The sequence below is a fragment of the Dermacentor variabilis genome, chromosome 5, assembly GCF_050947875.1.
Source record: "Dermacentor variabilis isolate Ectoservices chromosome 5, ASM5094787v1, whole genome shotgun sequence".
Classification (NCBI taxonomy): domain Eukaryota; kingdom Metazoa; phylum Arthropoda; class Arachnida; order Ixodida; family Ixodidae; genus Dermacentor; species Dermacentor variabilis.
In genome coordinates this window covers 129,197,208-129,211,526 of record NC_134572.1, presented here as the reverse complement: position 1 = coordinate 129,211,526, position 14,319 = coordinate 129,197,208, and the positions used below count along the sequence as shown (strand labels likewise).

General features: G+C 43.8%; 1 protein-coding gene across 1 annotated transcript in view; it reads left to right on the top strand.

The window, feature by feature from the left end:
- LOC142583153 (uncharacterized) overlaps nucleotides 1-14,319 on the top strand; it is a 249,991-nt gene that overhangs the window by 216,184 nt on the left and 19,488 nt on the right. The window contains exons 64-66 of the mRNA XM_075693498.1: nucleotides 7,401-7,496; nucleotides 12,930-13,205; nucleotides 14,175-14,279. Coding sequence (XP_075549613.1) covers nucleotides 7,401-7,496; nucleotides 12,930-13,205; nucleotides 14,175-14,279 — 477 coding nt within the window. The remainder of the gene's footprint in view (nucleotides 1-7,400; nucleotides 7,497-12,929; nucleotides 13,206-14,174; nucleotides 14,280-14,319) is intronic.

Sequence of the window (14,319 nt, the reverse complement as noted above, 5' to 3'; positions counted from 1 at the left end):
ATGCAGCAGTTGTCGTGAATATCATTGGCAGTGGAGGTTGTGACAAGTTGCAGGCTCGGCGGGCTGCAACCCATTTGAAATCATCAATCTTCTTGGAGCGCGGGCTGTGCAGAGCACGAGAAATGGGCAGTCTGTCCTAAATGACATTTTTTCTGCAATTGGAGTTTCCCACAGAGGTATGCGCAACAAGACATACCAGAATTACTTGAAAAGCAAGCTGACCCCAGCAGCAATCAGTGCACGCATCAAGAACTTGGAAAAGTGCACCGCTACCGTAAAAGAGCTTTACAAATTTTTATGGCACACGGCACGCCAGTGGCCACTCTCCTCGCCTTGGGATGGCCCCTGTGATTGAGTTGTTTTCGGGGTATGCGGTTGATTATGTGGTCCTCTCCAATGTCTGCCTCGGCTGTGAGTTTGGACCACAACCAGATCACCGAGATTATGGTGAATGGAACGTAAAACATTCGTGCCAAAAAAAAAAAAAAACATGGGCTGCAAGGCAGGTGAAAGGAAAGTGGAGGCAGCAAAGATATTGTTTCAACGTTTGCTCCCACTGCATGGCCTCAGGTATATCACCATGCTCTGTAATGGGGATAGCACGTCATTTAATTACATTGATGAAGCCAAAGATTGTGGCTTTATTCCACTTAAAAAAGAAGAATGTACGAATCGGATACAGAAGGGCATGGGCACACCACTTTGTAACCTTGTGCCAAAGCACAAGTCTGCTGAACATGGACAGCGCATCAGTGGTAAAGGACAGCTGACGGGAGACCTGATCATAACAGTCTCCAGTTATTATGGAATTTCAGTCAAGTCTTTTGCTGTATATGTGGACAGAGAGCATGGTGCACTATGGGCCACATTCTGTCGCATTACATTGATGGATGAGTGACCTGATCACAACTTCTGCCTGCATGGTCATCACTTATGGTGCAAGTATAACTCGGCCATGGCAAAGAATAAGCCACCACCATAAAACAGGTACAACCTACAAGAAGTGGCTACCAGTGCACTGTGTCCAATCGTTGAGCTTGTGGCTGACAAGAAGTCGCTACAACGGTGTTAGCGAGGGCATACACAGAGTGCAAGTGAGGCACTGCACTCTGTGATTTGGAGCCTTGCTCCTAAAGACAAAAATGCATCAGTGTTTGCAGTTGAGGAAGCAGCTGCAGAGGCTGTGATGACCTTCAACCTTGGCATCCTTGAGACCAGCTCAAGCATATAGAGAGAGCTGAAGTTAGAAAAGACCTCTAAAAATAGTCAGAGGGCCACTGATAAGGACTGCCGTCACACTGCTAGTACGGAGAGAAAGTGAGTGTCCTCAACAGCGTTTCAAGCAGCTGCGAAGCGGAGGCTGCATGAAAAGTCCCATCCAGATTACTCCCCTGCATGGAGCCTTCTGTGCCACTGGCTTTGACGATTTCCTGCCTCCAGGAGAATAAAATGCTTTTTATTGCAGTTATATATGGATACTCCAAACACATTTTTGCCATCGTCGTTGCTGTGATGTTCCATTAAAGTCCAAGGGCAATAACACCGCCGCGCGTCGTATGCTGTATGTGCAAGTGAAAGCACGTGAGGGAAGCTGACAATTGTGGCTCAATGCAGCACACGCGAACAAAGAAAGCAGGGAGCAAACACGCCGTTTTCTGTCGCGCTAAAGGCCGTAGGGGGTGGGAGGGAGGGAGGGAGAGAGGGTGGGTGGCGTTGTGCTCCGGCAGCAACTGCACATTTCGCGACTGGGTGCAAGGGGAACTGGTGATCGCGGCTCAATCTCGCATATATAGAGGCAAGCGCGGAGGCAGTGAGAAAGGGAGTTGGGGGCGTCTTCAGCTCCGCCAACAAGTGTGCACGGTCGCGCCCACTGTATATTAAAAATGATCTGCACACCAACATACTCGTATCTTTATGCGCGCTGTGTGCTTGCCTTGTGTGCTTGCCACTCTTGCGTTGAAGTGGTAGACCGCATGGAGGTCATTTCGCTCGCTGCTGCTGACATGCTTGTTCACACCAGCGTTTTTACAGCAAGTTGCCGCGCTCATCGAGTGTGATGTGTTCATGTTTGCTTATGCACCCTGACACCATGTGCTTTTTGATTCAGTTACTAAGCGAATGTTTCCTAGTTTATATAGCCGATAAAACTACTATCCTTACTTCGTATAACTGTGCACTAATTTGCTGTCGGAATCGATGCTTCGCCTGCGGGTGAAATTGCGACCTTTCTTTGTGGTCGGCAGCAATGTTCCAGGAGGCATACTTACTCTCCTAATCATCCAATTTTGGCATTTCATTTTTGTCTGATAACTAGGCTTCCAAGGATTGCAGTAAGTGTATAATACCACATTTCTGCTCCTTGAAACATTTAGAAATTTTGATGAAATAAGAAACAGAAGATCCTATGTCAAGTTAGAACTGCGAACTTTCGTAACTTTGGATAGAATGGAGTTATAAACATGAAACAATGCTTATTGCACTCCTTGAGTATTCAGCGATACATTCACATAACTTTTAGGTTCCTTGCTCTTAAACAATTTGTGCCAGTCATGCCAAAAATTTGGAACAGAAAGAATTGTATAAGATATTTTATTCATATGAGAGAAAAACTAATTGCATATTTGCAACGAGCACATTAAATTACATATTACATATAAATTTCATTCCTCTACTAGCAATAGCAGTAATAACATTGCTTGAGGCCCAGGTCCCCCCTTAGCTCGAACACGCCACGCCACCAGCGTCTCTGAGTAGCGTGCCTGCTCACGTGGTGGCGCTTCTGACTTGGCAGTGCAGCCATGTGCCGTCTACACTCATCTTCCTTTGCAAGTACCATATCTTGGCGCATATAACCCGCACCAAAAATTTAAAACGTTATCAGCAGGGTGTTTACCAACCAGGAGAACCAGGAATTCTTAGGAATATTGAATAGTCTGGAAAACTCGGGGAATTGGTTCTTCTATCGGGGGAAAATTAGCTGCATGTTATTGAAAGGGAAGGAAAGTCACCCTAATGCTGGCTTGAGTAAAAGAGAGGAATCGTAACAAATTGTCTTTGATGCCATGTCATCGGCTGGTGGAGTTGTGAGTGTACAGTCAACAGCCAATTTTCGGTACGCCCGATTTTTGGGACATGCCCGAGAATGCAGACGGCTTCATGGCACCACCACGTACCCCATAGGGTCAATGTATAATAACGCCTGAAATTTCGGATGCAAGAACACTTCGCCATCCGATTTTTCGGACTTTTTGCCGTGACCACAGGTCTGAAACGATATTAATCAAAACCGGTGCACTCACGCGCAGATCCGCTGGCAGTCGTAGCCACAACCGCAGCAACGCGAGGCCTTGCTGCTTCGACATTCGCTATTAAAGTTCTTGCCCTTCGGTGCTGTGTTTTTCATTGAAAGAATTCGCCACTGTCAGCAATGGCACCGGCTCTGCCTCTGTAATCCTCGCTATTGGCTTCGAAGGTTAGAAAGCACAGCGCATTGCATAATGCCGGTTCTCGAAAGGCAGCTTCGCATCAGCACAGCAATGTTACGCAGTGAAGCATTTGTGAAGTATTGCGGTGAAGCTTAACAAGTGTGAGAAAGGAAAATTCTCATGGGACACAGTACGTATTCTGTAATTATACAAGCGTGCACCCGCCGTCTCCTGTTAGAGTATGAGCACCAATGTGCCTAATAAGCGTACTGGCCGGCCTTCAGAGCTGTTTCGGACGTGCCTGTGGTGACTTGAGCCCTTAAGGGCAGTAAAAGACATGCATTAATTTCTTCGGACTGCCCGATTTTTCGGAAGCTTTAGTGGCCCTTAAGGAGTTCGAAAAATCAGACGTTGATTGTACAATTTATCAAAAAGCTGCTTCAAATGGTCCGTGAGATGAACGCACGGCGGAACGAGGATGAGAACAGAAAGGATTGTCGCATTGAGGAATGATTGGGAAAGGAACTGTGCCGCCTCCTCTTTGAAGGAGCCTGAACTCTAAAAGGAAAGTGTTGGCTGACGCCGAGATGCAGGTGACCCTCATGCAAACCAAAATCCGCACTTTTGAATCCAACTCTTTGAAGCAGTGAAACACAACACTGAAGCATTGCGTGCAGGCTGAGAGTATGCCAGGACAGTTGAGTTTGACTTTCCAGCTGCTGAGAGAACCTCACTTGTGACAAAGTTCAGGCCTAGTACCATTGAGCTTTCTATCGGTTGATAGAAATAGCTCATTTTCTAAAATATTTGCTTCTGTACGTATCTATCTTTATTCGTATTTGAACATGTTTGACTCGATTTGCAACGGGCTTTACCTTTCTTTTTAGAAGATATACACTGGGCATTTTACTAACCCCTCCCTTCAGTTTTCTATTTTGAATAAAATAGGCATTACTCCTTACTATTCAAACCAGATTAAGTCGTTTAAAATTTTTTTTACATGCTTACTAGAGAGTGACAGCAGAGGGTGACATGGTGTCAGCCTGTCTTGACATAAAATGAAGTTCTGTGCCACTCAGGGAATTTTGCTAAGGCACTCAGGGAAAACCTGGAAAGCTAAAGGGATTTGGAAATGTCAACTTGGTCGACACCCAGATCAGTGAAAGTCGGGGTGTGGTTTATATGCAGATTTTACCTTGAGGTGTGGCTTCACAGCAGTTAAAATTTGTCATAAAGTGTGAATTTACGGCAGAATGGGCCACGATGCCATGAAGCCATACTTCCAGAACTCGTCACTCATGTGTTATCTCGGTGCACGTATGCCACCTAATGCATTGGTCTTCCATTCATTGAGCTTCCCTTAATTCGAACTTCATCTAACTAGAACAAATTTTCAGGCCCCCTTGAGTTAGAATTATTGAGATTCAACTGTATTTATAGATTCTTCACCATTCGGGCCAAAGCAATTACTGGTGCTTGTGTAGATTTGAGATTGTGTATTGCTGTTTATGTTGCATATGTAGTATAATAATACACGGCTGTCTCACTCTTTGTTTCAATGAAACGCACATCAAGTGCATCTTGTTCAAAAGCAATACTCCCATAACACTGACGAATAAAAAGTAAAATTATGTACACATGGCAGTGTTATATTTATGGTTGCCCTTAACGGATGACTTGCCTTATTTACTGAATTCATGAAATGTTGCTGGGCCCCTTCAGTACCTATGTTGCTTGATGTAACACAGTACATATTGCCTGTCTACTTGTGATCACAAATCATCGTGGCAAAGGTGTTACGATTGACTGTGATTAGGTACTGCTGTGGCTGCATCAGCACAGCTTGTTGGAACCACTTTACAAATGCTTGTCCACCATTCGTGAAGAGAACAAAGGTCAGGGCTCCATGTCGTCTACCGATCTGTTCAGTGATGAGTGTAGAACTGCTTTACTATTGGGATAGTATACCCAGGCACGTTGGAGCATTAAGCATTTCCAAGTATTCACAGGCCACTGGTCAATTGGGCGTTAATGAGTGTGTACAGTCAATGACAGCTTTTTCGGACATGCCAGATAATTTGGATGCCTTCACGGCATCAGGAAGTACCCCATAGAGCCAATGTATAAGAACGTAGAAAATTTTGGGACGCAGAAACCTTTTGCCGTCCGATTTTGTTGCAGGCTTTTTGCCATGACCGCGGGCCCGAAATGGCATTAATCGAAACCACCGCTGCCACCATTTTGATTATCTCGCAGCGTTGAACTAGTGCTCTCACACACTGATCCACTGGCAGCCATCGCCACTACGGCAACGCTAGGCCTAGCTGTTTTGCCGTTCGCTACCAAGCTTCCTGCTGTTTGCCATCGTGCTTTTCATTGAAAGGATTGACTGCTATTGGCAATGACACTGACTCTGCCTTTGTCATTCTCACCAATGGCTTGAAAGTGCGAAAAGCAGGCAAAGACCACAAGTGTTGCATAATGCTGTTTCCCAAAAGTCAGCTTTGTCGCAATACATTGGGGTTACGCGTGAAGCATACATTATTTATTGCTGTGAAGCATACCAAGAGTAGAAAGGGGCAACTGCCAAGAGGCAGAGTATGAATTCCTTAATTATATGCGTGTGCACCAGCCATCTCCCTTCACAGTACGAGCACCACCAATACACCCAATAAGTATACTGGCAGGCCTTCAGAGCTGTTTCAGATGTGCCTGTGGCAATTCGAGCTCTTGGGGGCAGTAAGAGGAATGCATTCTGTGATTCATTTTTAAAATGAAAATGAGAAACCTGAAAATGATATATTTGGGCCAATTTTCACCGTTAAGAGGAGCTTCCTAGTATGGACATTGCCATATAGCACTACGCATCACGTAAAGTAGCCTTTGAAAGATGAACATAATCTACACATTACTAATGTGTGATCGTTTTGTATGTGTGGAGTTTTCATTTTCACTGGATGATATTTGCCTTTCGCAACATTGGATTGTGTTCTGGCATAACACTTACTTTAATTTTAAGGGGAAAATAGCCAATTTTTTTTTCATCGTAGACATATTTGTCAGTTCTTAGTTGGCTTCACATGGAGTATGCAAATTGCTGACAGGCAAATTGCTTGTTACTCAGCATGCTGATAGAAGTTAAAATTAATTGCTCTGCTTTCAATCATGATGCCACAAAGCTAGCCATATTGTTGAATGACAAGTCACAAACTATTAATGTGGTCTTTAAAGCAATAATGGCAGCCAAAAAGTTAAAACAGCCACAAAAAAAATAATAAACTGGGGCAGATTAGGGGATTGTGGGTGGGGATACAGAGTGCTACAAGTATCATTAGTGCTGTGTTTGTGTGGTTGTTGTGTTGTGCAAGTCTTGAAGCCTGCGTCTGTGCTTTACTTCTCGAGTCAACACCTTGCACCCTTCTTTATTTCTCTTTATCAAGGGGCACCCTGTTTTTGCATATTCTGTTGGTGCCGTTTCTGGTGCAAGCGACTGAACTGCGTAGATGCATACTCTCATCTCTCTGCAGCTCTGCTCTTTTACGTTGTTCTTTCTTTTTTTTTTTTTCATTCTCATATTGTGTCACACTACTAGTAAGCAGTGTTGTTCCTTGCCGTCTCTGCACTGAGCACGTCTTTCTCCTGCCTTTTCTTTCTTTTCTGTAATGAAGTCGTCTTTGTTCCTTCATCTTGTGACGTGCTCTTCATGTTTCACCACATTATGCACCAAGTGCCTCTTGCCCTCTCTTTCTCTCACACTCTCTCTCGTGGTTGTGTTCATATGTATATACATATATATATATATATATATGAATCATTTTCATTGCGTGTCATATTTGTGTGCCGCTGTATGTCTCTTCACATCTCTTTTTCTGTTCTTTATTTATTTCATTTTTTTCCCTTGTGGTCTCACTGTTTCTTTCCCCCTTGCCCTCCTTTTTGTCCCGCTGCGTGGCTGCTTCCCCGCTCTTCCTCAAGGACGAAGAGGCAGTTTATTTTTGCTCCAGCAATTGCTACATGCAGTTCGCCCTTGCGCACCGAACCCCTTCATCGGCTGCAGCTCCCCAGCGAAAGGTTAGAGCAAAAAAAAATAAAATCATAAAAGCCCTTAAAAAGACTAAACAGAAATGTCTCTTCTCTTCCTCTCACCTAATACTTGCCTTTCCACTGTCTTGCCTCCCATTTGTGTGTGGCTACTATCACGGATTACCTGGCACCTGTTTTCTCTTTCTCTCTCTTTTTTTTATTGTGGTTTGCTATATGTTATGGAACATATATCGCTGCTCATGCTTTTTTTCACCTTCTTTTCTATTCGTGGTCAATGGAGCTGACCCTGGTTTGCGGATTGGCTTGCCAACTTGTTCGTCAGTCATATCTGGAATGAGAAAAGCTGTGCGCTTTTGTTTGCCCACTGCCTTCCTCCCACCACCCTCATTTTTTTCCCGGCCTTTCTTTTCTCCCTTCTCTCTCTCTATGTATTTCCTTCAGCTTGCCTTCTCATTCCTTCATTACATTCTTTTACGCCTGACGGAAACATCAAACACTTCTCGATCTGCACGAGGCTTGCAAGCTGGCGGTGAAAGCATGCACTTGCCCGTTTTCTTTGCCATTATGCTCTGGCTAGTGTGCCTTGTTGATGTAGAATGGAAGTTTGCAGTGTCAGTACTGTGCATTGAGCTTGTGAGTTTTTATCAGTGAAATCTGTGTGCTATTATTCTGTTTGCTGTGCTGCGAATGTGGCCTTTTATTGACAGTTTTCAGGACGCTGTTTGTCGCTCCAACTGTATACTGAGACTCGGTAGTGCATCAGTTTCACTCGGGTCACGAGCGTCTAGTGTGAGGGAGCAGCAGATGAACTCCGTTCACATACTGTAGCAGAGCCATCTTGTGATGACTCTTAGTATCAGTGTGTGTGGAAGCACCATTGCATTGGCACATACACTTACTGCTTCATCTTGAAATTCCACACAGCATCGGAGTGTGTGCGAGCAGTAGTGGCCTAGCATATAGCTACCAGTCCATCTTGACATTACACATTGCACCTATGTGCGTGCAAACAGTACAGATTAGCATACAACTACCACCCCATCTTGATATTACACATAGCATTTGTGTTTATGCAAACATTCCATCTTGACATTACACATTGCACCTATGTGCGTGCAAACAGTAGAGATTAGCATACAACTACCACCCCATCTTGATATTACACATAGCATTTGTGTTTATGCAAACAGTAGTGATTTAGTATGCAGTTACTGCTCCATCTTGACATTACATATAGCATCTGTGTTGTGTACACAGTAGTGATTTAGCATACAGCTGCCAATCCATCTTGAGATCATGCACAGCACCTTCGGTTTTGATGTATCCGAGATCGACTGTAGTACATTCTTTGTGGTGATAGCACACATTATCTTATATTTGCAAGCCCTCTAAAAATGTAATTGTCTTTAATTTAATGACAAGTGATAGTATCTTAGTGACAAGTGATAGCAATACCATGTTGATAGCCAATCACAAATGGTACTTTGTGTGATAGACCAGTTCTATGAACACAGTAAACAGTTCCAGCATTCCTTTATGTTTATGTAAACGTGTCTGTGCCGTAATGAGATAAGTAACTGTGCTGATGTTTTTGGCTTTGACTTGTTGGATAAAATGGATGAAACTGTAGCACTTGTAAACTGGAAGTCATGGCAATATTTCTTAGAGCGCAGCTCCTAGGCGCCAGCTCCTGCGGCGACCATCGGCGTTTCCTTCGTAACTGAGTGACCAAGCATAGCGGAAGACGAGAGCGAATGCGTTGCGTAGCGGGAAATGAAAAAAGTGGCAGGAGAGAAGCGCGGGAAGGAAAGCAGAGAGGAGGGTGCAGCGGAACCATGAGGCGGATAGTGGACGACGGTATGGCGAAAGCACGAGAAGGAAATTGCAGTGCGGCGACGGTGGCTATGAGATGGTGTCAGAGTAGTGCGCGTCGTCTGGGAGGTTTCTTGGCGGTGGCACCTGTGAATCGCGCCCACCCGTCACCCATGGGCTGGCCCGACACACTGGCTCGCGCAGTCTCCCGATTAGCGAGGCAGTGGCGGCATACTTCGCTCCATTTTCTGCGTGCCGCATGAGACCGATTGCCCACGCAAGCCAATATATCGCGAAATGAAAACATATGTGGAGCTGCACTCAAATTTTCATTAGGGAGTATCGTAATCATCGGCAAATTTTTTGCAGTGCTTAGTATGACCCACCTTTTGTTCCTTGGCGGGATTTATAGATTTGTACATTTATAAATTTATTTTACAGACATAGGTTTTCAGATTGCTTAACAAAGATGATAAAAGAAAGCAGATACTCGTGAAACACGCAAATACTTTTCTAGCTGCTGGGCACCGATAAAAAGTGCAAAGTGTGCTATTTTCATAAATTTAGTTCCTTATTCTTTGACAAACTTGTTTATGGTCTCTTTATTTTATTTTATTTTATTTTTTTCAGAATGGGCCTCTAAAATTAAAAAAAAAACTGCTGAAGGATCTGGAAACTGGCAACTGAATGCTTGCTTGAAGAAAAAACAGTGCTACAAAGATGCAGACTAAAATGACAGTGCGGGGGGGTCATCTGGCTGAATATTGTAAATGTCACAAATGCCGTCCGTATCTTAGTGACACCACATTCCCAGCACATTCTAGAGATAGACTAGAAAGAGAGATATTAGTAGTGTTTTACATTGCAAAGGCCAAGGGCACGTGCATTAGCTGCCCGTCAGTGGCACTTGTCAAAAAAGAGATTGCTTTTCTGCTGCGATAGAGAGGTCAAAATGTCACGGTGGTACTATTTGTATTTCTATCTATATAAAGCCTGTTTCTTCTGATAATCCAGAAGCAAAATCACTAAATGCTTCTCTGTGATTCTTTTCAAAACTTCATAAATGCTTTAATGCTGCTGGCATGACGTTTCTTTCTGTTTTGCAAGGTTCTAGCATTTTCCTGGTTAATGTGCCTGGATGCTCAGTGCAACAAACATATGTTAATGAAAAGCAAGGGTACATAGCACTGGCGGCAATACAGTGCTAATTACCAGCACTTTTGCCTACATTATAGCTATACTGTTTTGATCTATCATTGACACATCTTCTAGACGGACAAGCACATTTAACAGCACCAAGCAACCAATAGACAGCCACTGTTGTGAATGCCACGAACTGATTTCAGTGCCAGACTTTTCATCCGCATGGATTCCACATTTTGTAGTTAACCTTGGAGAAGATAAGAAATAATTAGCATGGTTCAGAAAAACTGAATCCCACATATCACAAAGCTGCATGACGTAGTTTTGTGTTCCTGAACCAGCTTGCCCATCAGAACAGTCTGATGAACCTAGAAATTTGTCCATTGGTCTTGCTTTTTGTCTGCTGACTGAAATCATGTCTGCATTGACAACAGTTGAACTGCTTCAAAGAAAGGCAGGAGTTGTAAAGCTTAAGCTGTTCACCACGTGTTGCATCAACTAAACAATCGCCTAAAAGATACAGGTGGTAGTTGTAAACTGTAAAGTATTCGCCATCTGTTTCATCAGCTAATCAACCACCTAAATGGTATGTAAGCTTTGCGTAGTTGACAAGTTGCAAAAGCTAAAGAATCACGTAAGTAAGGACGTGTAGGCAGTAATTGTAAGCTTTGTATTGGGCTACTAAGCACGAGGTCGCAGGATTGAATCCTGGCCACGGTGGTGACATTTTGATGTGGGCGAAATGCGAAAATACCCATATACTTAGATTTAGGTGCACATTAAAGGGACACTAAAGCGAAACAATAAATCAGTTTAGACTAATGGAGCATTGTTTGAGAACCCTGCAGGCAGTCATTTAAAAAAGTAGTTTGATTATTAGATGAGAAAATGAAGGTCCAAGTATCAGTATTCGAATTTCGCGTTGAAACCCCAGCGCTGGTACGTCAGCTTGACGTTGGGGATTCCAAAGTATGTTTTTGCATTTGGGCTGCATTGGCTGACTAAAGGTTTCCAAAACTTGCCATATTTAGTATTTGGTTCCTTTAGAACACAATGTAGTCAATCTGTACCGCTATATATAATTAGTAGGCCCTAGAAGATGCGATCAAAATCCAAGACGTCACAGCCCCCAGGTGCGGGAACATAAGTGGGCGTCGCCACCCGTATTTCGTTCTTGCGCTTTTTCTGGCTACCCCCCCCCCCCCACCCCCTGTTCACTATGGAAACAATGTAAGTTAAATGAGAAAATGAATGCAGACGTTTTAAGCTTTGAGCTATTTGCCAGCCACTGCGTAAGCTAACTCAGTTAAATTTCCCAAGGAAAAATGAGGTGCTGTAGCCCAGGCACATAATTATCTCCAGTGTTTATTAGTGTTGTGAACGAAAAAAGCAATCTAGTTGTGAAACCTTAGCGAAAACATAGCATAGCAGTAAGCGCAAAATCTTTTTTTTAGCTTGTTAGAATAAAGATTCAGCTAACTGTGAAAAGCTAGCACGATTGTATAATCTGTGCATTTGGGTGACCATGCACAACTGACAAAACAGCTTTCATAGAGAAATTAACAGCTGTTTGTTCCACGCAACTGTGCAGTATAGTTAATGCAATATTTGTAATGGAGGGCCTTTTCAAGGGCCGCCCAGTGCAACCCAAGGGGCGCGTACTAGTTTATGCAAGTCCAGTGCCAGTTCCACGATCACGCGAAATAGGCCTGGCATATCCTGCGCAAAGTGCCTGCACTTCATTTCCTGCCAGCGCTAGGAATGCCGCAAACTCCAATCTGCACGAAGCTTGCACTCGCACTAAATGAATGGCACTGCGCAGAAATGCATGTCATGTTTGACGTGAATCATTGCATCCTAGCTCGCAGTTGCATTTTGCAAAAATGCTTATCTGCTCAGTTTCGTATGCATTGGAGAACTACCGGAAGTCTAAACCATGGAGTTTGCTACAGATAATACTAGAGAGAACTCTGGCGCTGCGATAGTTCAGATACTGTGGGAGTGATGGTCAGTACATGGATTTGTCTAACCTACGTGCTTGCAGCTTCAAACATTCTTTTGAGGTTATTTATTATGCTTTATATTTCTAAATTTTCAAGCACTCATAATTTTCTAAGCACAGCAAGGCAACAAAACTCTGCGCGCAGGCATAATTATAGCAAATTGTTGCATTTATAATGCATTATTTGGTTGAAAGTAATAAATTTGCAAAGTGACAAGATTGCTTGAAAGCCATAAGGATGGATTTTAGACAAATCAATGGGCTAACCATTGTTCTCATGCCGGCTGAACTGCCAAACTTGCCGCTTTTGTGGATGCTAGCGCCAGCATTCTCTCCAGCAAATTTTGTAGGAAGTTCTGTGGTCTAAACTGTCTTGCAGTTCTTTACTGTGGCGCTCCCCGCACCTTAGGTCTAGCTTCATTGTTGCTTAAGCTTAATCAGTCATTCAACCATGTCAGTCACCATAGCAATCATGACCTGCTTGGCTTCTCTGGCTTAATCAGGAGGCCACTGTGGTGTGCCATGCCGCCAAAGACGAGCACAGTGGCTTTCGGGGCGAGTGTTGCAAGGAGCGACTGATGAACAAGATGGAGGAAGATGAGGAGCCCTGCATCAAACAGGAAGAGGACGGCAGGGTCACACCCCAGGAGGAGACGCGGGCAAGCACCGAGGACAACACCTCGGAGGGCCGCTTGCTCGCCGACGAGGAGGACAGCGAAACAAGCATGGACTCCACCCACAGGAAAAGGGTAGCACGTCATTCAATCAGCAAGGAACAGGTGAGCACAAAACGGGTCGCTGTTTGAATGTGCAGCTAAGAGAGCATGGGCATTCTATGCCCTCCATGCTCCCACGATGTACAGCAGAGTAGGCAGTCAGGGTGCAAGCTGCTTTTCAACGACATTGTGGCACAAAAGAAAGGAGGTAGTGGAGGCATGTTTTATTGGCCAATCACATGTGTGGACACCTGTGTGAGCAAGCTCACTGTACTCTTAGACCCAGCTGAGATTTCATATCTCAACTGCAAATGACATCGCTCATACGTTTGTTGACATTCTGGTTTTTATTAAAGTTATGTGCTTTTTTTTTTAATTTAGTTTTCACTGGATTTTTAAGGTCACACTTTTCTAATAAAAATTAAGTTGTAAGTGTAGCAATAATTTCTATCTTCATCTGTTCCCATGCTCCGTTTTTTTTTGTACCCAGTTAAAATGGTCAACGTATACCAATTTGCTCAAGTTTCTGTTTTGATGGAGCACTTGATAAGGTACTATTTTTCCTGCCGGGGAAAATGCAAACCAGGGTTCGTACACCTTGAAACCCTTGAAAACTTGAATTTGAAAAAAGATGTTCAAGGGCCCTTAACAATTCCTGAAAATAAATGCCGTCCTTGATTTCCTTGTGAACATTCAAAGTAACAAACTGCGCATCGGCGCCATGCCTTTGACCGCCTGGAAATCCTTGAATCGTCCTTGACTATTGCATCGAAGGCTCTGTATGAACCATGGTGCCAACTTTGATTTCTAGCATGTTCCGACTTTTTTTCAAGTGCTTCATGACAATGTAATGATGTGATGGGGAGTGTCAGCATATAATGGAGTGTTCTGCTCGATGAATTTGTTGGTGTCTTGATACCTGCACATTTGTGTTCCACTTCAGTTGCGTAGATGAATTAGAAGGAAATTTCTTCCTGTCAATTTAACGACATTGTATCTCTCACCTCTGCTTTTATTTCATCTCTTGCATAGGAACCTATGGTCAAGAAGTGGAAGGATGTTCGGTGGAGGCTGTGGTCTGTCGACTTGGTAGGCGTCACGAAGTATGAACCTCCGTCGGAAGAGGAAGTTGGTCAGGTGAGGGTGTTTGCTTCACTCAACTGCCATCATGGGTTAT